We start from the raw sequence: 24,044 nt of genomic DNA on the forward strand, positions 1-24,044 counted from the left end.
GACGCAAAGGAGGTCAGTCGAGTAGCTACCTTGTCAATCAAGAACCTAAAATCAGAAACCTTACTGCGACCAAGATCCACAGGCAATCCCAGATAGCTACCCAAAGATGGAACTGCCTTTAACCGCAGGCTATGAGTGAGGAAGTCCCGGTAGTCCTGAGGAGTATTAGGACTAAACTTGACAAAAGACTTTTGCAAGCTAATCATCTGGCCCGAATTAGTGCAAAAGGAATGAAGAAGATTCATCACATTGTCACAAGCCTGAGGGGAAACTTTGAAAAATAAAAGGGAGTCATCAGCAAAAAACAGATGAGAAATGGACGGACAACCTCTAGCAATCCGAATTCCTGATAGCAGATGCTGGTGCTCTGCTCTACGAAGCATAGCTGAAAGAACCTCAATACAAAGCACAAACAGATACGGGGATAAAGGATCCCCCTGACGCAGGCCACACTTCGGAGTTAAGGAAGGAGTCAAGGAACCATTCACCAAAACCTGATATGAAACAGTGGTTACACATTGCTCAATGATGTGCACCCAATAAGGCGGGAAACCAAAAGCCCGTAGCACCCGAGAAAGGAAATCCCAACGCACCCTATCATAAGCTTTATTCATATCAAGCTTGAGAGTAGCATAAAAAGTCTTCCTGGCCCGGGAATTATTCATGTAAGTCAGCAGCTCATGCGCAATTAGCGCATTATCTGACATAAGACGACCCGGAACAAAAGCATTCTGGAAACCTGCAATCAAGGAAGGTAAAAATTGCCGAAGGCGAGCAGTAATGCACTTGGCAATGCACTTATACACTACATTACATAAACCAATCGGCCGGAACTGAGAAATCCATTCCGGTTGAGCAACCTTCGGGAGTAAAACCAGGAACGTCCGGTTCCAGTCTTTTAACATGTATCCATGTGCAAAGAAATACTGAACTGCCGATACAACATGAGGACCGATAACAGGCCAATGGGTTTTGAAAAAAGCCGAAGAGAACCCATCTGGACCAGGAGGCTTATCATCAGCTATATCAAACATGGCTTTCTGGATTTCATGATCCGATATAGGAATCATCAAGCTGTCCTTCTGCTGTGGAGAAAGAACGGGAATATCCAACGATTCCCAATCTATATCTGGAACTGACACAGGAGAAGTAGTGGGAGTATAAAGATCAGCATAAAACTTCAAAATCATGGAACGGACTTCTACTTTATCAGAAATCCATGTCCCAGATGAGTCACGAAGGCAGTGGATCATATTTCGACGTTTCCTAGCCTGAACCACTGAGAAAAGCAATTTCGAACCAGATTCCCCAATGGCATCCCACCTAACCTTGGCTCTTTGGCGCCAATACAGAAATGCAGTTTGAGCTTCACCCACCTTTTCATTACGGGTATTGAGAAACAGCCGACGAGCTTGTGGGCTGTGCAAACTTTGTGAATAATCAGATATCTCATAACAGAAGGTCCTCCAATTTATCCCCCAAGACGTCCTATGAGATAAACACCAACGACGGAGGTGATCTCGAATAATTGCGAGTCGGCGGGACAAAGAAAACTGGGAAGAACCAGGGAAAAAACGAATGCATATAGATGCAACCAGATCTGACACCTCCTTAGCAGTCAGACACCAATTCTCAATTCTGTAAGGGCGACGAATACAGGGTCGGTCTATTGTATCCGAGAGAACAATGGCTGCATGATCTGAGAATAAGATTGGTTGATGAATGACATTTGAGTCCGAATACTGCATAAGCCAATCTGAAGTAGCATATGCCCGATCCAAACGTTCAAACGTCGGATCCGAGTCAATACGGCCATTAGTCCAAGTAAATTGAGGACCAGAAAAAGGAATATCTATCAGACCCAAATCCAAACTCCAATTAATAAATTCAAGTCTACCATGAATAACCGAGGAACCCCCAACCTTATCTACCAAATATTCCACCTGATTAAAATCCCCAATCAACAAAACATTAGGGTGGGTCCTAACAAAATTAGCAAGTGACGTCCAAACATCCAATCTATCAGCTACATGAGGCGCACCATACACAAACACTACAAATTTGATTTCATTTCCAACTGATATTTTACAAGCTACTAAGTTGGAAGATATGTACATCGGAACTACCATCACCGGAGCTAACCAAAATACTACTAACCCCTCGCTCAAACCCACAACATCTACTCCACAACTACCCAAAATAGGAATAGAAGCTAGTTTATGTACAACAGTATTTACAGGAAGTAAAGTTTCCATAAGAAAGACAACATCCAAAGCATAAGTGCGGACTAACGACAAGAGATACGGAACCTTAGGGGAGTCCGCTTGCCCAATGCCCCTACAGTTCCACGCTCCTAGTTTCATCCCGACTGTGGTGGCTCTGAAGGGGGAGCCACCGAACCCACATTAGAAGAGCTGGATGAAGAACCCGAACCATCAAGACCCCTTCTCTTCTTGAAGGGCAGAACACAGGGTAAACAAGCCGACGAACCGACACTCCCAACCACCGAATTGGGGAGCGGAGGAGCCGACGGAGCCACCTCCGAGGCTTCTCGTTTTGCTGGGCAAAGAGAAGTAACTCGCCGCACCCACTTAATTACCGTCTTCCCTTTTTTCTTAAGTGGTGAACAGGAACGGCGACGAGGTTTCCCAGGAGAACCAAGAACCAATTTTTCCACCCGATTAGTCGGAGCAGTTAAAGTAGCCGATGAAGAAACCGGCGGTGAAACTGATTCTGACGAAGCCTCCGATGCCGCTGGTGAACACTCCATGGGAACCACTTCATCCGCTGGAGGAGATTGCACCCAAGAACCAACCTCGTCTGGAAGCGAAGACAGAGATGGCGGCGATGATTCGTCAGAATGAAAATTCGAAGAGAAAGAGAATAACCCAGAAGACGAATCAGCAACATAGCCGGAGCTTTGTGGTGGTGTAGTCGGAAAAGAACCCGACAGAGAAGGAGTGGGAGAGATCGGAGTAAACTCCGCACCCTTCCAATTGCTCGGACCTGCTCCAAACGGATCAGCATAAAGTGGGCCTGAAGGACCCAAAGGAGGAGGAGAGAACCCATTTAAAAATGGGCCCGAATCAGGTACCACCTGATCCGTAAAACATGTGTCACTGAACTGGGCCGGAGCATGAGAAAGCCTAACATTTAGTTGGGGTTGACCCATTGAAGAAATGTCACGATTATGTGGGTTGGAAAGACTGTCCAAATTGGGCCGGCCCAATTGATTTGAGTTACGCATAAACGGATCAGAAGGAGAATAAGCATTAGCCATATACTCAGAGGAGACAATCCTAGAATGCAGACCCCACGTGGTAGTATTTTGGCCTAATACAGAATCATGACACGACTCTTGCTCAAGATGAGGTCGAACAGCCTGGCGATAAGGGTCCCCATTTCTGTCACACGTGCCTAAAAACCTTTGCAAAGCTCCACCCACAGCAGAAGAATGTTGGCGACTCCACCCATTGACACGTGAGTCTTCATTACTCCATCCCCCCATGTATTGCCACGGTGTGTTGTAAGGAGCAGCATGCCCAACACGTGGCGCCCTCCTCTCCTCATGATTAACAATTTCTAATTGCTCCTTAATAGCACAATTAGGCCCCAAATCCATACTTAGCACTTCATTATCAGCTGAACGGAAAGCACTTGGTGAAGGCGGCGGAAATAACCCCGGAATACTAGCTACCGACCTTGAATTCCCAGAATTACTTGTTGAATCTGACGGTGAGTCCAAGGAGATCCCTGGAAGCCCTGGCCCATCATCACCATAATCAGAAGGATGTGAGTCCGCGCCATACTCCGAGGGGTCATCATCGTCATGATTCCCAAACCAAAGCTCCGTAGTCCATGCGACCGGAGAAGGGCAAACCCCCCGAAGTGAATCCGCATATAAGTCCAGATCCGTAGGACCAAATAGCACATGACCCCCATTTTCATGAATGAGTCGAAAACGACGCTCCAAAGGACCCCTTATTTGATTATGATTTTTTTCACACGAGGTAGAACTGTGACCAATAAAACCACACTTTCTACAGAATCTGAAAATACCCTCGTATCGAAATCTTACCCACGTGACATGATTGTCGTACGTGGGAAAATAAAAACCAGCAATCAAAGTCAAGGAAACATCAACTAATATTTTAACTCGAGGACGAGGGACAGGAAACTGACCATTAGATTCGTCAACGTTCGTTACGTCACCCACATGAGCTAATACTGCTGCCGCAACCTGAGGTGTAGAATAACGAAAAGGTAGACCCACCACGCCCACCCATAATTCAGCAAGGTGGAGATTGAGATTCATTGGGACCGCATGTTCCCGAAGATGTTGCAACACGACCAAACTTCCTTTAAAATGGACCCACCCCTTAGCATCCAAATCGTCAGCATCTTCAGTAGTTTCACAACTAAAAATAAGATCTTTGCCATAATTAAACACCGTCACAAGGCCTCGAAGATGCCAAAAACGAGCCACAAGTCGCTGATATAAAGATAAGGAAAACTCCCTATCATCCCATACACGCCCTATAACACAACTATCCCAATTGATAGGAGCTTCATCTTCTAACACAGGAAGAGGCTCGAAATTCTTACCAATATAATGAGGATACACAAAAGTAGTAGGATGAATATAACGAGACATCTTGAACTACCTAGGAGGATTAAAGAGAAAGAGGATTTTTGAAACACTTTAATAAACTATAGAGAAGACAAAAGCACTAGAATCTTAAGAACTAAAAGACTTTGAGAGTATCTCTCACTAGCTACTTTCTCTCACTAGAGAGTATTGCTAATGTATTTGTTGTAAAACTGTTTGGCTAAAAAGAAGTTGTTAATTACGAGCTTCTAAGAATTGGGAACATTATGTTCTTTTATTTATGTGTTTCTATAAAAACTTATTGCTAGGGACCAAAAACTTTGATGTTTGATTCAATATACTATTTTATGTATAAGAAAATAAATTTATATTTTCATACATCATTATGTGCAACTTTGATTTAATAATAACTAGTGTGTAGCCCGGGCGTTGCACCGGTTGCTATTTTAATTAAACCTTGTGATTATCAATTATATACATTCATTTTCATATTTATAACATAGTTTATGATTGGCTTAGATGGTTAAGTAACTATCTTTCTTATAAAAGTGTTATTAGTAATATTCTAGTTGATAATCATTTTTTTATATGAAGCAATATTCTAGTTGATTGAGTTGTGATGATGTGGCATAATGAGAGATAGAGTAGGTGACGTGGCATGGTCTACGTAGCACATATACGTTCTTAGTAACGCCTTTTAAGTATAGATTAAGTATAGATGTATTAATGTAATAATGTGTACTCTTAATACATGAAATAGGGAAATTCTACATTATGACCCTCTATTATTGCGTTTTTACGTTGTGCCCCATCTTTTTTGGAAATTACATATTTGTAACCTTTGGGTATAATTAGTAATCATGTTGTGATCTTGTTGTTACCCCAACATTAACAAATTTCGTTATGTTGATTTAATCACCGTTAGTGGGGCCCAATCTTCACTTATTGATATTTTTTTCATTTGCGTGTTGGAAAATATTCTATTAAAGAGTTTAAGAAATTAAGGATCCAAATTATGCTCAGATTTTGAAAAAAAAAAATAACGTAAATGCTTTGTTTTGCTTATTAAAAAATGTCTCGATTTACATGTTCTTTATTTATTTTCTTTTTTGTAGTGGAAATTGCTCGGGTAAGGTTTTGAGGTTTGTTTTTATAGCTCCAAACTATGTTCGGAATTAAATAAAAAAACGCAATGTCCCATTTGGCGTGTTAAGAAATAACATAATTGACACATGAAACGAGACAATTACATTTTTTTTTTTCCGATTTTGAGCTCAAATTTTAGTTCTTTAAGAATTACCTAGAAAGACCTTAAACCTTACTTGAACAATTTCTGCAGTTAAAAAACTAATGACACGCAAATCAAGAAATTTCTTAATACGTAAAACGAGACATTTTTTGTCAAATATGGGCTCAGTTTGGATTCATAAGGGCCGAAATGACCCCAATACCTATAACGAAATATTTTTCAACACGTAAACTAATAAAAAAAATATTAATAAGTGGACGGTGGGCCCCCTAATGGTGATTGAATTAATATAATGAAATCTGTTAATGGCAAGATCATTGTACGGTCACTAATTATATATGAGGGTTACTATGTGTAACTTCTAAGATGAAGGGCATAACGTGAAATAACCTTTCGATTAACTCAAAATAAGTCGACTTTTAAGGGGTTTTTTCTTTTAATAGGCCAAATGACCTACAACCTACCAAACAGGACATTTTTTTTGTATAAAATTACTTTATTAAATCTAATTAAGTGTTTAACTATAATTATATTAAATAAAAATTATAAACATTTAAAAAAAAAAAAAAACAAATCATATCCTTCAAAAAAAAAAAATCATAAAAAAAAAAGCCCAGCCATCCTTTCCCCCAAACCACTGCCAACCCCTGCCAGAGGCCGGCGCCGGCGACCACCTCCATCCCTTGGCGCCGGCGACCCATCCCCCTCCCTTTCCCCCCACTCTTGACACCCTACTCCGTTAGTTTAATAATTTCCCATCCCCGTTGTTTGCTTCCCGACCCCTACCCCGACATGGCGACACCACCCATTTCCTCTGCTAGTGTCGTGTCAGGTGGTTTCGTGGGCTGGGTTTAGGGTCTTGGGGTTGGGGGCTGTTGAATTAAGGATTTGAATTGGGGGCTATTGAATTGGGGGAGGGGGACTGATTAGGTTCTCAGGGAAGGGGGAGGGAATGAGGGATGAAAGGGAAAGTTAGGTTGGAGAAGTGGGAATTGCGAAAGGGATAGTTAGGCCGGCGACGGGGGAAAGAAGCAGTCGCCGGCCGCCGGCTGCTGGCGGGGGGGAGGGCTAGTGTGGGTGAGTGGAGGTGTTTGAGATTTTTATTTTTTAATTTTATTAATTTAATTGTTAATTATGATTCAAGATTTTATTTAAAATTGTTAATTTAAAAAAGTGTTTATTTCATTAATTAATTAGATTATGTCTTTAAATATTTTTTTTCCAAAAAAGGACTAACCGCATAATGACATGTGTCATGATTTACCTTAACAACCGGTTAACTTTTAATATAACAGGTTTTGACCCATTTTGAGAAATATATTATAAAAGTCGACTTATTCTGAGTTAATTCAAAAGTTGGCTTATTTTGAGCTAACCAAGCAAAGGTTGACTTATTTTTGACAAATTTCCCTATATAATTTAGCCCATTCCTCAGGCCATAAATTAGCCCATTCCTCAGGCCATAAATTATATGCGCAAACCCACCTAAACTACTTGGGCCAGACCAAAAAAATCAACTAAAATTGCATAAAATTGTATTCCTAAACCTATTCAAACATCTTATAAAATTAGGCCCTACCCGATTCTAGGCAAAAAAATCTACACTAAATCCGCCCAAAATCGGGTTGGGCTAGTGTGTTAGGCTTACTTTGATAAGCTCTACTAAATATGAGTGGTAAGCCCCAAAAGAAGAGAACTACCTATAGCACAATAGAGATAAAACAGAACGCAAAGCATAAGAACAAACAAAAACAAGACCAAAGACACTTGACCCAACTAGCAGCATTTCAAGGATCTTGTAACGACACATCCTTGATCTCGTCAGCCCCTTAAGGGCGGACTTCAAAAATTAAAAAAGGTCATATATATAAAAGGAAATTTGTTGTTTTACCACCTTCAAATAACCCACTTATTGATATTACCATCCATTTGTTTTTTATACCACCCAAAATGACAAAAAATTTAAGTTTTTACCGCTTATTAATCAATCAATCAATACTATATACTAAAGTAATCACCAGAACTATCCCAAAAATACACGTGTCGTGCCCACAATTAAAATTTTCCCGTCAAAATTTTTTTTTTCTTTTATTTTTTTCCCTTAAAAAATAATAAGATAATTGATTTTTTTTTAAAAAAAAATTAAAAGAATATGCCGCCTAAAAATTAGAACAATAAAAACTACTTCAAATAAATAAAATATTTTTTGAATCGTATACACAATCTATATACAAATACAAACTTATAGTAATTTATAAATATAATTTTTCCTTGTGGATATCCTAGTAACTTAATACTAAAACACACACCGGAAGTGACACGTGTCATGTCCTAGAGCTATTTTTTCCCTCTAAAAAAACCCTTCCCCTTGTTTGCTAAAATTTTATTCGAGAAGTTTGGTATAATATAACGTTACTATCATAATATTATTTTAAATATTTTATACGTATCTTTTATAGTAAATATATTCCTTTTAGTTATTACTTCATTTTCCATAAATATTACTCTATATGACAAATCTTTGATACATCATAATTTTTTTTTTATTCAATTGATTAATATAATTTAAAATGATGAATCTATTAAGTACAAGTAATAGATTTGTACTATACAAATTATTATTAAGGCCATGTTATGTTCACCTTAAGAAAAAAATATTCAGTAAAAAATATTTTAGTTCAGTTCAATAAAAATAATTTAAGTTCGGTAAAAATAATTTCAGTTCAGTAAAAATCAGTAACTCTAAAGAAGAAATATAATAGAGAATTTGTAAAAATAATTTCAGTTCAGCAAAATTAATTTCATTTCAGTAAAAATAATTCCAGTTCAGTCAAATTTATTTCAGTTCAGAAAAAATAAGGTAAAGAGAACGGGACCTAAATGGGAGTTTTGAATTTTTTTTTTTTTAATGTTTTAATTGGCTTCTCGCCTAATTCTATACGAATAGCCTAATAAAAAAAATAGAGGGATTTTTTTTTTTAGAATAGACATGAAGGGAGTTTAGCAACATAGAATTTGATTAAATTCTTTGTATTTGTATCTCCAATACTTACATATAGTATCATAATTTAGGAAAAAATTGACTAAATTTCAAAACGGGGTTATCATTCTTGCCCATTAACTGTAATACACAATTTTAAATACTTATTTGATTAATAAAAAGAAAATTTTATACTAATTTATCATTGAATATTATCATGGAAATTTTGACTTTACCACCAAAAAAAAATAAAAAAAAAATTGTTTTTTACCACCAAAACTTTTATTTTACCAACAAAAAAAATTCTAAAAATTGTTTTTTACCACCAAACGTCAAGAAAACCGTTAAATCTAATGGTTTAAAAAAGATTTCTTTGAGTTTCTTGCGCAAAAGATGTTTGTCATAGGTTTAGGGGGCACTTTGGTTCTATATATGGAACCAATTTGAGGTCAGAATTGAGAAAACATGATCGGAAATGCCTCGTTTTGCGTGTTTAAAAAAACCTCAAATTGCGTGAACACGGAAAACGAGGCCTTTCCAATCATTTTTTTGTCAGTTCTGACCTCAAATTGGACCCCAAAGGACCAAAGTGCCCCCCAAAACCCCTAAAAAGCATGTGTTTGACACAAAAATCGAAGAATTTAAAAAATCCCGTTAGGTTTTTGACGACAGGTGGTAAAAAACAACTTTTAATTTTTTATTTGGTGGTAAAAAAACATTTTTTTTTTGATTTTTTTTGGTGGTAAAAGTAAAAAAAATCCTATTATCATTGATTTTTTAAAGTCTAACATGTAGTTTTAATATACTTATTTGTCTAATTGACTCTTTAGTTATATTTCATGTTTCATTTCATTATATACGTAAAATAAGAAAATAATAAATTGACTCTAATTGTATTTTATCTATGCTATTTTTGTAATACAAATTTTTTTTCTTTTATTGATTAAATTTATTGAAAAAACCTTGCATGCTGCATGGCACAAAACCTAATCTAGTACCTACTGGTTTTATGTTTAATTTAGGAGTAGTATGTTTTTAAGGAAAAAATAGAAACAATTATCCCAACTTTCATCTATTTTGGTAGAATAGTCCCAATTTGGAATATACTAGATTAATCCAAACTTTAGGGGTTCTCCTTTTTCTTCAATCCCTAACCGGTCAACCAAAGTCAATGAACTATTATATTAGGTCACTTGACACGTGTCAAGTCTTGATTGGTAAAAAAGTCCTGTTTGGTAAAAAAAAAAAAGAAAACCAGCAGCCTCCCTTCCCACCGTACGCCGCCTTTGCCTCCCCTTCCCCCACTAACTGTCATTGCCTTCGCCGGACCGCTTCATTTCCCTTCCCTCACCAGACCGCCGGTTTCCCCCCTCCCCAAAACCCCCTCCCATTCCCCCACGAAACCACAAATGAAACCCATTCCCACTTTCAAAAATCCCAAATCACTCCTCCCACCACCCCGAAACCCTAGTGGCTAAGGTTTTCAATGGCGGGGAAGGCGATTTTGGTGGTTTTCAAGAGTGGGGAAGGTGGTTTTTTAAGGGGGTTTCGAGTGGAGGAAGAGGTTTCAAGCGAGGAGTGATCCCCGAGAAAAGGAGGGAGGAAAAACCGGCGCAGGGGGAGGGGAAATCAACGACGAATGGGGAAGGGGAATTAGTGGTGCAAGGTGGTGGTTGTTGAGAATCTGCTGGTGGCCGGAATTGGGAGGGGTTTTGGCTGGGTTAATTTTTTTTTGGTTTTTATTTTTATTTTTTTAAGCAACCAATTTGTGACATGTGTCACTTTAACAAAAAAAAAAAAACTCATTCAACTGGTAACCGATATTTAAGATTGAAGAAAAAGAACCCCTAAAGTTCTTCCAGAATAATTCAAAGTTTCAAAGTTAAGATTATTTTTTTTTCTTCTAATTTTTCCTTTTTTTTTTAAATTTCGAACAAAACCGGGTAATAACTAGTAAGTTCAATAAACGGTGCTTATTTACAAAAAAATCCTCAACAATACCTATGTTGAACCAAACACCTCTTTCCTCAAAATAAAAAAGGGGAATCAACCAAACACCTCCAAACGACAAACTTTATCAACTCTAATCAAACACTCACCTCTATTCTATTCTCACCACTCTTCCCTTTTTTTCACCTTCTCTCTTGTTGCCGCCGCTCAAACCCTTGACACCAACAGCAGCAACAATGGCGAGTTACGACCTTACCCCGAAAATCGCGCCCCACTTAGACCGTCATCTCGTCTTCCCTCTTCTCGAATTTCTCCAAGAACGTGAAATGTACCCAGAAGATCAGCTTCTCAGGAATAAGATCGAGCTTCTCAATCAAACTAACATGGTTGATTATGCCATGGATATTCATAAGAGCCTCTACCATACTGATGATGTTCCTCAAGGTATTTTAATTTTAGTTTTGATTTTCTCTCTCCTAGGGTTTTTCGTTTTTTGATTTTTGGGATTTGGGTTTTAGGTTAAAGGTTAATTTGGGTTGAATTTGATTGAATTGGGTTTGATTTGAGTGTAGAGATGATGGATAGGAGAGTTGAGGTTGTTGCGAGATTGAAGTCGTTGGAAGAAGGTGCGGCTCCTTTGGTTTCGTTTCTTCAGAATGAGGATAAAGTTCAGGAATTGCGTGCTGATAAACAGTATAATCTTCAGATGCTCAATGAGCGTTATCAGGTTTTTGTTTCTCCGATTATTCCTTTCGTCTCTTAAAGTTCTACCTGTTTTAATTACGTATTAGTAAACATTATAAAAATTTGATTTTTATTAAGGAATCTAATTTATGTAATTTTTAATTTAGTTGTAATTGAATGAGTAGTTGGCCTAATTGTCATCTATCTTATCTTGTGTCTGATTTGATTTACTTGAATGTAATGTAAATTCGGCTTCTTTATGACTTGTTTCGTTATAATCTGCCTTACTGTTAGAAGGAGGTGTATTCTGCAAGGGCTTAATACCATGTATAGAGTATCGGTGGTCATGGAGGGGGAGGGGGGGTTATGCTGTCTGAGGTGTGGATGAAATATTTCTATGATTGCTCTATGTTTCGTGTTGCTGGAGCTGTGTCTGTTTAGGTATTGAATTTCTAGTGGACAAGTTGGCTAACTAGTGTTGCTGGAGCCGTGGTTGTTTTGTGTAAGTGTGTGCTTGTGCTGGTTAGTTAGCTTGTAATGAGTAGTTTTTATTTGGTTGGATGGCTGTTCAACGATGGGCTTTTTATGTTCATGTATGTTACTTTGATTTTGCGCAACTCCTACGGTTTCTAATCATGTTGACTTTTCAAGCTGTGATTATCGTATATTTCATATAAGTTTAGGATTATTTTATTAGGTGAAGGTCAGTACCAGTGGTGTTTGATGAAGTCACTTTGAAAGTCTGAAGGCGTATTTTGTGGGGGATTTGAATTTTAAACATTAGCTTTAACTTTTAATAGGGGTTACATTATCATGTTTTCTTCTTTCGTCTTGGACCCCAATTGCATTGCCTTTGAGAGAACTTAGTGAGCACTCTGTGTCTTCTGTTGCGAACAAAGGACAAATGTTGAAGCTCCTTTGATCCACATCCTTGCATCGGAAACTTTAATACATATTTGCAGATGTTAAAGCCTTTTGACTTTTGACATATCAATTCTTTCATAAATTATCTATTTTTATCAATGCTCTTGAATCAATAATTTCTCCTTTGTTGACTCCTTTTCAAATGGCCGATCCAATGGGTTCTCAGCTAAATTTCTTTCATTCATCCAATGAGGACTCTATTTCACCCGGCCTAGAAGTGAACTGTTTGTTGGGGCAGCCTGGAATCCTGGATGATTGTCGTGTTACTCAATCATGGTCAAATCCAGACTGCCTTAAATTATTCTCTAGTGGCATTAAATCTAATTTATTTAAAATCTTCTGATAACTTTTGGTTTTTATTTATATTTTAATGTTTATTTTCTTTGTTTGTGTTGGTTTGGAAATGGTTGCTATACTCTTTTCCACATGAAAGGTAATAAACACTTTTGCATGGTTAGAGAAATTAGTGCCTTTAATAAACTACGCTTTCAATAATTTCACAAATTAATGTCCTATTTCTAGTACTGTTCCTTATGGTTTAGCTCAATAACTAGTTGATGTTATTATTCATATTGTATGCTTTCTTTTCTAGCTAAACTGTGGAAGTTCATAGCTTGTTTGAGCTTTTCATTCATTCATTTCGTTATGAGTCAAATATGTTTTCTGTTTGGTGCTATCAAGTACACTGATTTACTGTAATGCCCTTTTTTGGTGGCTGATGCCCAAAGATTCTTTTTGGTTGTGGTTTACTATAGCGTATGGTGAAGCAATCATCTGAGTAGTTAAGCCTTATAGCAACACTGCATTTTTTAATTTGGGAGAGGTACAAGGCAAGTTTAGGAGACCCTTCTCTTAAGGGTGGAATCTAGCAACATATCTGATTAATATCTTGAAATTTACGACTAATCTAGAATGACATTACAAGTTCAAGTTAGTTTTCTAGGTGGTTAATTATGTAATTTGCCTAGTTTAGTGTGGCAAACTTTATGTGATTGGCTGACAGAGCAGTCACCACTCACCAGCTTCATTGTTTGTCATACAGTTGTATATCATTGGCCCTTGTGCCATGTGGTTTTTAATTTATGTAAATTCTTTTTCTGGGCATATTTTTTAATCTCATTGTTGGTTTTGTTCAGATTGGTCCAGAGCAGATTGAGGCATTGTATCAGTATGCTAAATTCCAATTTGAATGTGGTAACTATTCTGGCGCAGCTGATTTTCTCTATCAGTACAGAGCTCTATGCACCAATAGTGAAAGAAGTCTCAGTGCATTGTGGGGAAAGCTCGCTGCTGAAATTTTAATGCAAAACTGGGACATTGCCCTTGAGGAACTTAACCGTTTGAAAGAGATTATTGATTCTAAGGTCTGTTTCTTTGCTCTTTTCTGAGTTTCGTAATAGATAATTTTCATTGTCGTGTTATGTGTTTGCTGATGACCAATTTGTGCCGCAGGCTTTCACATCACCTTTGAATCAAGTTCAGAATAGAATATGGCTGATGCACTGGAGCTTATTTATCTTTTTTAACCATGACAATGGCAGGACCCAGATAATTGACCTGTTCAATCAGGACAAGTAAGTCTTCCATCTGTACTTATCTCTATTCCTTTGGTTTTTCTTTGTTTTTCCAAGCTCTCTTTCAGTTCGGGAAGCCTTGTTGCTAACTGAATTTCACTTTTACTATTGTAAGAAAAAGTTATCTGTAGCTATTGATTCTGTGGTACTTGTGGTTTTACTTTGTGCTCTTTGAATATGGTATCAAAGTTCTTTTGCCCAAAAATATTGTAGCTCTATAGCTTAATTGAACAATTATTTCGTCTTGCAGGTATCTTAATGCTATCCAAACAAATGCTCCTCATCTTATGCGTTATCTTGCTACTGCATTCATTGTTAACAAGAGGAGAAGGCCTCAGTTTAAAGAGTTTGTTAAGGTCATTCAGCCAGAGCAATGTTCTTACAAAGACCCAATCACTGAGTTTTTGGCATGTGTTTATGTCAATTATGACTTTGATGGGGCACAACAAAAGTTAAAGGAATGTGAAGAAGTAAGAATTTTCATCCTCTTGGACTGAACCTCTTGTTGTTATACTGCATATTCCTTTATGGGTTTTCTGTAGTTTCTTTTGTTCAATTCCCCCCATTTTTATATGTGTGTAGGCATAAAATTCAGAAGAATGAATTGTATGGATTATGGAATAAACTGTGCATGTTCATTGTTCATTGGTGCTTTTGGCTATAGTCTGTTGTTTTTTATTTGATTGTTGTTATTTCAGGTTATTCTCCCCTGTAATTTGCTATCAAGTATATTAAGGCCCATTGGATGTCTATGGTGACTCTTCACAAATATTATGGTGTCTAATAAATTAGTGAAAATTTTGTATTTTAGGAGAAGTGGACGAACTCAATGGGGAAGAGTGAGTTTAAAATAGAGTCTAGTTGTCAAATTGTGGGTTTTTTTTTCCTTTTATTGTTTATTCATGAAAAGAAGCACATAATTGAACAATAGACTATCGTGACTAGTCACAACTGTATATCTCATTGCATTTTCGCTAAACAGTTTCACAATTTTGTTTTATGAACATTGTTTGATGTTTTATCATTACAGCATAAGTTTAGATTTTAACTTCTTGTGAGACTAATAGTCGGTGCTGGAGTTTTTGTGTTCATATTCATTGTAGTTTGATATAGCAAATTTAGAACATTGCTTTGTCGTTTTATCATTCAAGCATAATTTTAATTTTAAACTTCTTTTTGGACTACTTATTATTCTTAATGTTTGCACTTCTCATTCTTCGCAATTGATTTTTTTTTTTTTTTTCCTTTCCAGGTCATACTAAATGATCCATTCCTTGGTAAACGAGTTGAGGAGGGAAGTTATACCACTGTTCCACTTAGGGATGAGTTTCTTGAAAATGCCCGGCTTTTCATCTGTGAAACCTATTGTAGGATACATCAGCGCATTGAATTGGGGTATGTTCATGCTCTCTAATCTATCTTGTTTCATGGAATATAAAATACTGTCATTTTGAGTTATCTTATGGTAAACGACTCTGTCAGCCTAAGTTGTAATTACTTGACTAAAGGATTATGATGTCTCTCACTAGATTGCCTCCCTGTATGCCTTTTTGTGCAATTATTGTGTAGAGTTTCTTTATGATTTGGTGAACAGAGTGGGTTTTTGGCTCCTAAATATTGGAGCAAAACTTGGTAAAAGTTGTATGATTTGAATTTGTTGAACAATTTTCAAGTGTGATTGTCTGATATTCATGCTGAGAATTTTGTTTGATCAGTGCTTTGGCTTGTGTAGTATAATCTTTACAGAGTGTATGAACTATCACAGTGAATATTTATTATATAAAACTGAAAGTTCTTACTTCTGATCAAATTTGTATTGGTCAGGGTCCTAGCTGAGAAATTGAATTTGAGTTATGAAGAAGCAGAGAGGTGGATTATGACCCTCATACGCACTTCTAAGCTTGATGCAAAGATCGACTCCAAGTTGGGCACCATAGTGATGGAGCCCAATTACCCTAATGTGTAAGAAAACCAATTCCTTGTCAATTTTGAGTTTTCCCCCATTTTCCTTTCCTTTTGTTTAATAAGATTATGTAGTTTTGCAAGTTGATTTATGTTTCTTGTCTTTCCAGGTATGAGCAGCTGATTGATCACACCAAGACATTGTCAGGGCGTACATACAAATTAGTGGGCCAACTTCTTGAGCAAGGACAGGCGCAACCAGCAAGGTAGTTAAGGACAGGCAAACCAGCAAGGTAGTTTTCAAAGGGGGTGCTGCTACGAGTGTTTGTACCGTTTAGTTATATTGTGATCCTTCATTATTTCAGGCCAAAGAGTTTGTGTAGATCTCATAATTTTTATTGCATTTGACTTGCATCTTAGCGAACCTGCTTAAACTTAGAGAATCGAAAATTTTGCGGGAAAGTTTGATTTTGTTCAGATAATCTCTTTTGGTTATTGTAAAATGCTTACTAAAATTTTGCACTTGCAATTTACCGCCTGTTATTTCACAATTTTGCACCAGTCTTTTGGTTCTTGTTGAAAATATATGGATTTCAGAGCGAAGAAAGCCATACAAAAAAACTGTGTAGCCTGGTCTTATCTTTTATTCTTTACTGGCTTTATATTGCTGTTGATAATTATTGTAACACTGGTAAGAGATTGCTTAATATTACCCTTTATTAAGCTGTATCCTACCGATTTTTATGCCATTTACGTTTTACAATGTGACCATATTTGATTATTTATACGCTAGGAAGAACAGTCATATTTGATTATTCCATTTAAAACTATCTCAATATGAACACACAAATCAAAGACTTTATGATAACACGATCTTATAGCTATGGTTAGATTGAGGTTGGTAATTCATCGGAAAGTCGAGGATTAAAGTGTTGATTTTTGAGTTGAATGGAATTTCGAATTAACTCATAACTTATTTTGTCTGTCTACTGTCTAGCATAGCTGGGAATGTTTTGTAAAAAAAAAAAAAAAAAATAAAAAAAATAATAATAATAATAATTTAGTTAATCAAAATAGATGTTTGATTATTTAATCATCTGTTTTTGGTAAAAGGTTTCTTTAAGAGCTTATCATATTCAATAAGCTAAGGGTAATTTGTTAAAAGCTAGGATTTTTGTTAGGTTTGAGGGTTATTTGAAGATATGATTATGAAAATTTGAAAATGACTATATTATGCTAAAGTTATTGATATTTATTGTATTTTATTTATACGATATTCATATTCATATGAAATTATGAACACATACCATATTCACATTGACATGGGTCCTCCAATATTCGTACTACAATAGGGAAGTCCCTTTTTCATCTCAATATTAGAAAACAATTCATATGAAAACATGCCATATTGCAATACAAAATAAAAAAAAATTGCAATTTGTGGTCAATTATGAATTTAAATGTGTTTATATTCCAGATAAGGATTGGTCAGAATCCTAAAAAGTTGATGGAACAAATTATACTCTCTGTATTTTATATCATGATATGATGAAAATAGAATCCTCGGTTATGGCCTTGCATGGAGAATTTTATGTTAGTGTCATTTAGGTTGGTCGTAGCATCTGTCCATTATCGAATGCATTCCTATATATGTTGCGTAAAACTTTATTAGAAAGGAATACGACAACAACCGGTTGTAAGAAAATAAAAAAATAAAAAAAATATTTAACGAGTTCATATGTATATGGATTGATTCTTCTCTTAATTTGTTTTGTTTGAATTTTTTTTTTTTTTTTTTTTTTGAAGGGTATTTGAACTTATTTACTTTCATCTAAAATTTAAACATTAGTACAAGTCCTACTAATTTTATCTATAATAATATAGGAAATAAGCAAATTGTCAAGTCGGGTTCATTGAACATAAATATGGTATAACAAACATTATATAGAATCAAATCTATCCCGTATACATCATTGTCCTTTGTGACTTTCTATACACCAATATACTCTGTGTATGTTTGTTTCAAAAAATTGTTATCCACTAGTAAAACAATTACTCGATACTACAATTCTACGACTACTAATAGTGTCGAACATACAAGATATATACATGTAATTGGTGAACCATGCATTAATGATAAGAAAAACGATGCTAAGAAGTAAGAATTACAATTGTCAATTTATCAGCAAGCTCCACCATTTGAAATGAAAATGCTCAAGTGGTTTAATTGGATTCCACCACTTTAAAAATCCTCCATTAATAAAAGTATCTCCAAAAATAAAAAAAGAAAAGGAATTTAGGGACCTTAATAGTGAACAATTTTTCTTGTGCTATAAAAAGATTGCATAATCTTCATTTACAAACATCAATCATCACAAACATCTTAAGCTAACTCAATCCCTCATTCAAATTAAGAGGGAATTTTTAAAAAAAAAACAGAGCAAATATGCAGGCTTATCGTCAGAGCAGCTACTGTGATGATGGATCACAGCAACAAATGCATCGCCCATCGTCGATGCTATCATCTCAGGCTCATCACTCTTCATCACACGGCGGGATGCAGCACCAGCAGTACGGCATGCGCCAGGGCATGATGCAGCAGTCCCAGCACGGCGGCCTGGTGCAGCAGTCCCAGCACGGAGGGCTGGTGCAGCAGTCGCAGCACGCAGGTGGCATGATGCAGCACAGTTCATCCATGAAGTCTCAGTATTCTTCCTCCCAATCAATGACTGTGTTTGGGCAGGACGCGTTCTGTGAGATCATGCCATCTGCCTTCCCACCTGGTACTGATCCTAAAGTCATTGAGTGCTTTAACAGGATTGATAGGGATGGCAATGGAATCATCGACGACAGGGAGCTGCAGTCTGTGCTGACTAACTGCAACCATAACTTTAACCTTAGAACCGTCCACCTTCTCATGTATGAGTTCACTCACTCTAACAAGAGGATGATTGGTAAGTATGCCTAAAACGCTTTTGTACACGTCACGTATGTAATGAACAATCTCACAATAACTTATTGTAAAACACATAACGATGTTAGTTACACTTTTTTATATTTTAATTTATTGATCATTAGCTGTCAAAGGACCAATTCAACCAAAAGCATAAGGTGATAGTTAGTGTCTTAGGATCGATATTTTTGATAAAGTTGCTAATATTTACCTTTGTGACACAGGTCCTAAGGAATTCGTCCCATTGCTCAAGTGTCTCCAGACCTGGAGGGTAAGTCAAAATAATTAAAAGTCTTTGATTATATCGAAAGGGATGTTAAGAGGAAAATCTTATTTTTAAAAACGCGATTTATATATTTTATAATTCTTTACCTTACATATATCCTTGAAAATTTTACAGGCAATGTTCCAAAGGTTTGATAGGGACAGGAATGGAAGCATTGATTCATCTGAGATGAACCAAGCAATGAGCAGCTTGGGGTATTGTGTTTCTCCAATTATTGTGAATCTGCTTGTTGCTAAATTTAGCAAATCTGGAAGATGCTCTCTTCAATATGATGCCTTCATTGAGTACGTCCTTCTCTACTTCGATCTCCTTAATTTCTTGTATATTGTATCTGTGACATATATTTCGTACGTGTATATACGAAATAGTACTTGGTCTAGTGGTAAGATTATTTGTTTGAAAATTTTGAATTTCTTAAAAATTAGAAGTACTAATTATCTGAGGACAGAGAGAATATATTGCATAGCGCTTTTGTGAGCATTATTAGTTTCCTCTTGAATTTCTTTAACCATAGCTAATGAACGTCCCTTTTGTTTTCCCTTTTCTTAATGCAGGTGCTGCCTCACTATTAAGGTAATTACCTGTTTCAATTTTACATATAATAATTTAATTACTATCGTTGATGAATATAATTAATTTTAATCTATTTTAATTTGCAGGGTTTGACTGAAACATTCAATGCTAAAGCTGTGTGTGGCAAAGCAACTTTCTGCTACGAGGAGTTCCTGTTGAACGTTCTTCCCTTCATCATTGCTTAATTAGATCAAAATTACGTACTTAATTAATTAATTAATATGCGTGCGGTTAATTAATTAATTAATTCAAGCTGACAATGCTTGTAATAAATAACGCAACGCTTTTTATTTACTCTGTATTTCAATACTTTATATGTTATTCCAAGTTATGTTATGCATGAATGTGTGATGCTTTTGTTCATCATGGATGTTAGTATATTGTTATGTATCATTGTGGATTTTATTAATACGAGCTACAAGCTATTTCCTCGGTTTAATTTTTGTGTTCCCGTTTTACTTTTTGTAAAGTTTTCAAACCTTGTAAAATGCGAGCGTTGTTTAACAACCCCTTTAGCTGATCTACAACCATCTTCTATGCACACACATAAACTTAAGTATCTTTAAGTACATATTGATGAGATGTGACGAATCAAACAATATCTCTTATGAAAGTGTTTTTTCACATATATTGATAGAGTATTAAACTTTTATTAAGTTATATTGAAATCTTTGAAAATTTCAAATAAGAACACCAAAAGAAGTGAAGAGAGTGTAAATTTCTTTATCATGACTTATTTATTTAATCGTCGTCGTTGAGAAAATCTAAAATACTTTTATATGATACTCACAAATAATTTAGATTAAAGTAAATAAAAGTTTGCTCCAATCTAGGCCACAGCACAAAAGCTACTATTGGTCGTGTTCAGCAGTAGCTTTTGAAAATTAGAAGCATTTGTTGAAATTAGGGGGAAAAAATCTATAGTTCCACCCCAAGGTACAAGATACAACGTGAATATGTATTTATTGTATTATAACTCAATTGAATCCGAGTTGCCATCAAAGGAGCTTAAGAAATCAAGAGAGAATTTATTGTGAGAAGCTAAGCAAACTGACTTCTATAGTCTTACTTTAATCTTTATTAACAAAATGTAAAATGTAATGATGTGCTTCATTCTTACTCTAAACATATTCCTTAAATAGTTCCCTATTATCTTAAATCACAAATTGATTTAACCCTTATATTTAGAATTTTGGCATAACTTTTTTTTTTTTTCCTTTTTTGTCTTAAAAAATACACTCCTATACTAATCTAATGGTTGGACGATCATTCCAACACCCTTATTACTCCATGTTAGAAAGGATGGTAGGAAAACCAATCACAAACCAATACTATTCTAAAAAAGATAACGACATCACAAACGTACAATTTTCTAAATGCACTAATAAGTATCACATACATGCATATATGTGACTGTTATTTTTGGATAGATCGAATGAATTATTAACGATGACCATGCTGCTTCAATTGACCTGACACGGTTTGAACTTGTTGCTTAACCTCTTGTGGTACACCTTTATCCTTTGAGAAGTTGGGAGATGCATCAACGTTGCCATTGGCATCTACTTTATACCACCAATCATTTGAATGACCATTGTAGGTCTTTTTCCCTTGTCCTTTAGACACTATAGGCACATTAGATGAGGATTTCTCACCATCAATCATGGTTGGCATGGTTGGTTTAAAATCAGTAGAGAAGTCGGGGATTCGAGAAAGTGATGAGGATGGTGGTGGATCCATCTTGAACTCCGGCGTGAAAGCCAGATCGTCGGTTTTCCTAAACGGGGCGTCATCGAGCCCTATATCATTTTGTGGATCTACATCCATCACCTCTAGCACGGGTCTAGCAAAAGATAACAAGTTGCATGAAGCACAAAGAACAAATGCACAAAAAAATGTTTGTTTCATCACCATTTTGACCTAGGTCTTTCGATTAGTTGAAACTTATATTATCTCACTTATATGTTGGGTGAATTTTAAAGGAAATTTTTTTCGATTAATGATAGATGTTGAGCATAATTAACTTATAAAAAAATCAATGAACTAACTAATAAAGTAATAAGCAAGCAAAATTCGTAAGAATTTGTGGCTCCTATTATAATTCGGATTTTTTACTTGTACGTGTATGAGTTCAATAATTAATGACACATACTACAAACTAAATTCCTAGCAAATAGGAGGGAAAAGAAAACATATTTATTATTAGGTAATTCTAATTCTATTTTGATCCTAATATTCTATTTTTGATTTCCAATTTGATTGTATGTTCTAATTAAAGATGTATAGTACCAATTTAGAAGGTTTGTTACATGTGTAGTAGACTACGAGTAGTAGACATGCTAATCAATGCTACTAGCAGACGGTTTAGATGGTTTAGTCCAATTTACAAGTATGGAGATCGACGAAGATTAGACAAAGAGATTAGTACGATGTTCTCAATTAATTTTATAAAGGACTCGGGGCTAGGTATGGGTTAAACTAGGTTATTCAACATAAAAATATGGAGGGTAATCATATAGTGGATTGCTAAACACCGCCGTTCAAAATGATCACCACCGCCAACATTTGGTTTGAGTGGACAACCATACCCTTACTATATAACCACCTATTTTTCCTCCCCGGCAAACCCACCACCCCTTCTGACCGGCGACAACCACCATTACCCTAACCGACGACCCACCATATCCCCTCAATGACAAGCCACCGCCTTCCCTCGCCGACGGGAAGATGGTGTTTTTTTTTTAATTTCCGGCAATAGTGGTAACCGGAGCCCGAAACCGGTTACCGGGCATGGTAACCGATTTTGGGCTCCGGTTACCGTGTCTGGTAGCCGGTTTTGGGCTCCGGTTACCGTGCATGGTAAACGATTACCATGGTAACCGGAGCCCAAAACCGGTTACCGTGTTCGGTAATCGGAGACCAAAACTGGTTACCGTGCTAGGTAACCGGAGCCCAAAACCAGTTACGATGGATTGAATCGATTTTGGGCTTCGATTACCACGATTGTCGGAAATAAAAAAAATTACCACCTTCCTATCGGCAAGGGAACGTGGTGGGTCGTTATTGAGGGGAATGTGGTGGGTCGCTGGTCATGGTGGTGGATTACGTGGCATATAAACATCCTTCAAGAATGCTTTTAAATGTACTATTATAGATAGATTAATTCTTTACAAAAAAAGTCATCTATAAATGAAATTTAAATTTAACAAATGCAAACATAAAAATGGATCAAACAAAGGTTGCCTTCCTCGAGGATTCAATTGTAGAATAAATTTTGCAATGTGGTACATCTCTCTTACACACATCACTAAATTCGAATCCTAGCTTGTAGCCAACTAAGAGAATGATTTCCATCAAAATCTTTTGAATGTATTTGAAAATTTTGACAAACTTTGCAATCTAGCACAAACCTTTACCAGCAAATGAATCTGGTCTATGGGAGAAGATGGTAAATATTATCCTAACCCGCAATAATTCCCTTAGGGGAACGAACAACAACACCATGCATCAACTACCAACTTCACCATATGAAGACTTGAACATCTACATTGTATGTGTAGATTTATTAAAATTAACAATAAAAATAATTATCAAATATTAAAAAAAAAAAAAAGGTCGGACATAGTCTATCTTCTGAAGATATTAGTTATCTTCGGGCAAACGACCAAAATATAATGAACCTTAAGGGACGGAGTACATCAATTGCTTTACTAAACACAATTACCATGTGTAATGTTGCTAGGATAATGTATGATGTTAGTGTGCATTCATTTATGCTATATGTACTTAGCTTTTCTGATTTTGTATTGTGTGTATTGATCTTGTCTTTATCTAGTCCTAAAATTACTCATTTCGATAACGTGAGTAGTAAGGGTAGCATAAAGAGAAACATTTCAATTATTAACGCAACATATTCTCTTTGTTCATTTATGTGAACTTTATTGCTTATGAATATTAGCAAAGAGAGTATTTCCTAATTATGTACCTAAAATTATGCTTATGAATATTAGCAAAGAGAGTATTTCCTAAGCTAATTAAATTCCCAAGCTGCAGATTGGCTCGCCAGTCAAGGAGTTTCACATAACAACAAATTTGAGTTGATTCAAGTCCCGCCTTTAGCTCTTGGTCGTATTTTACATAATGATAGGGTTGGTGTGGCGGTGCCACACTTGGTTCCACCTTAGTTTTATTTTTCTTGTTTTCTTTTCCAGGGCCGCCTAGCCCCTCGTGTGCACCCAAAAAAAAATTCCCAAAATCGAAAAATGTCAAATTTTGACAAAATTAGTAGATTTTGTTCTTTTGGTTGCCATCTTATTGTGAGATACTGATTTCAAAAGATTATGTACTTAGTATTAACAAA

General features: G+C 36.1%; 2 protein-coding genes across 2 annotated transcripts; both read left to right on the plus strand.

The window, feature by feature from the left end:
- Nucleotides 1-10,917: 10,917 nt before the first annotated feature.
- Nucleotides 10,918-16,401, plus strand: LOC145607722 (eukaryotic translation initiation factor 3 subunit E-like). The gene is made up of 8 exons (XM_081663316.1): nt 10,918-11,232; nt 11,361-11,515; nt 13,533-13,760; nt 13,849-13,970; nt 14,221-14,440; nt 15,223-15,365; nt 15,795-15,932; nt 16,043-16,401. The coding sequence occupies exons 1-8, from the start codon at nt 11,025-11,027 to the stop codon at nt 16,140-16,142; spliced, it is 1,314 nt and encodes a 437-aa protein (XP_081519442.1). The 5' UTR covers nt 10,918-11,024; the 3' UTR covers nt 16,143-16,401.
- A 1,814-nt stretch (nt 16,402-18,215) lies between these two features.
- LOC145606846 (calcium-binding protein CBP-like) lies at nt 18,216-20,123 on the plus strand. The gene is made up of 5 exons (XM_081662689.1): nt 18,216-18,826; nt 19,050-19,096; nt 19,226-19,395; nt 19,666-19,684; nt 19,771-20,123. Exons 1-5 carry the CDS (start codon nt 18,319-18,321, stop codon nt 19,867-19,869), a joined length of 843 nt encoding a protein of 280 aa, XP_081518815.1. The 5' UTR covers nt 18,216-18,318; the 3' UTR covers nt 19,870-20,123.
- Nucleotides 20,124-24,044: the final 3,921 nt, after the last annotated feature.

Source organism: Chenopodium album, chromosome 23, assembly GCF_948465745.1.
Source record: "Chenopodium album chromosome 23, dcCheAlbu1.1, whole genome shotgun sequence".
Classification (NCBI taxonomy): Eukaryota; Viridiplantae; Streptophyta; class Magnoliopsida; order Caryophyllales; family Amaranthaceae; genus Chenopodium; species Chenopodium album.

Bases quoted from the DNA above. Each gene is read 5' to 3' on its own strand.
- LOC145607722 (XM_081663316.1), top strand. From the start codon at position 11,025: ATGGCGAGTTACGACCTTACCCCGAAAATCGCGCCCCACTTAGACCGT. The intron at 14,441-15,222 runs GTAAGAATTTTC...TTTCCTTTCCAG, and splicing joins AGTTAAAGGAATGTGAAGAA to GTCATACTAAATGATCCATT. The intron at 15,366-15,794 runs GTATGTTCATGC...TGTATTGGTCAG, and splicing joins CATCAGCGCATTGAATTGGG to GGTCCTAGCTGAGAAATTGA.
- LOC145606846 (XM_081662689.1), top strand. From the start codon at position 18,319: ATGCAGGCTTATCGTCAGAGCAGCTACTGTGATGATGGATCACAGCAA. The intron at 18,827-19,049 runs GTAAGTATGCCT...TTTGTGACACAG, and splicing joins CTCTAACAAGAGGATGATTG to GTCCTAAGGAATTCGTCCCA. The intron at 19,097-19,225 runs GTAAGTCAAAAT...AAAATTTTACAG, and splicing joins AGTGTCTCCAGACCTGGAGG to GCAATGTTCCAAAGGTTTGA.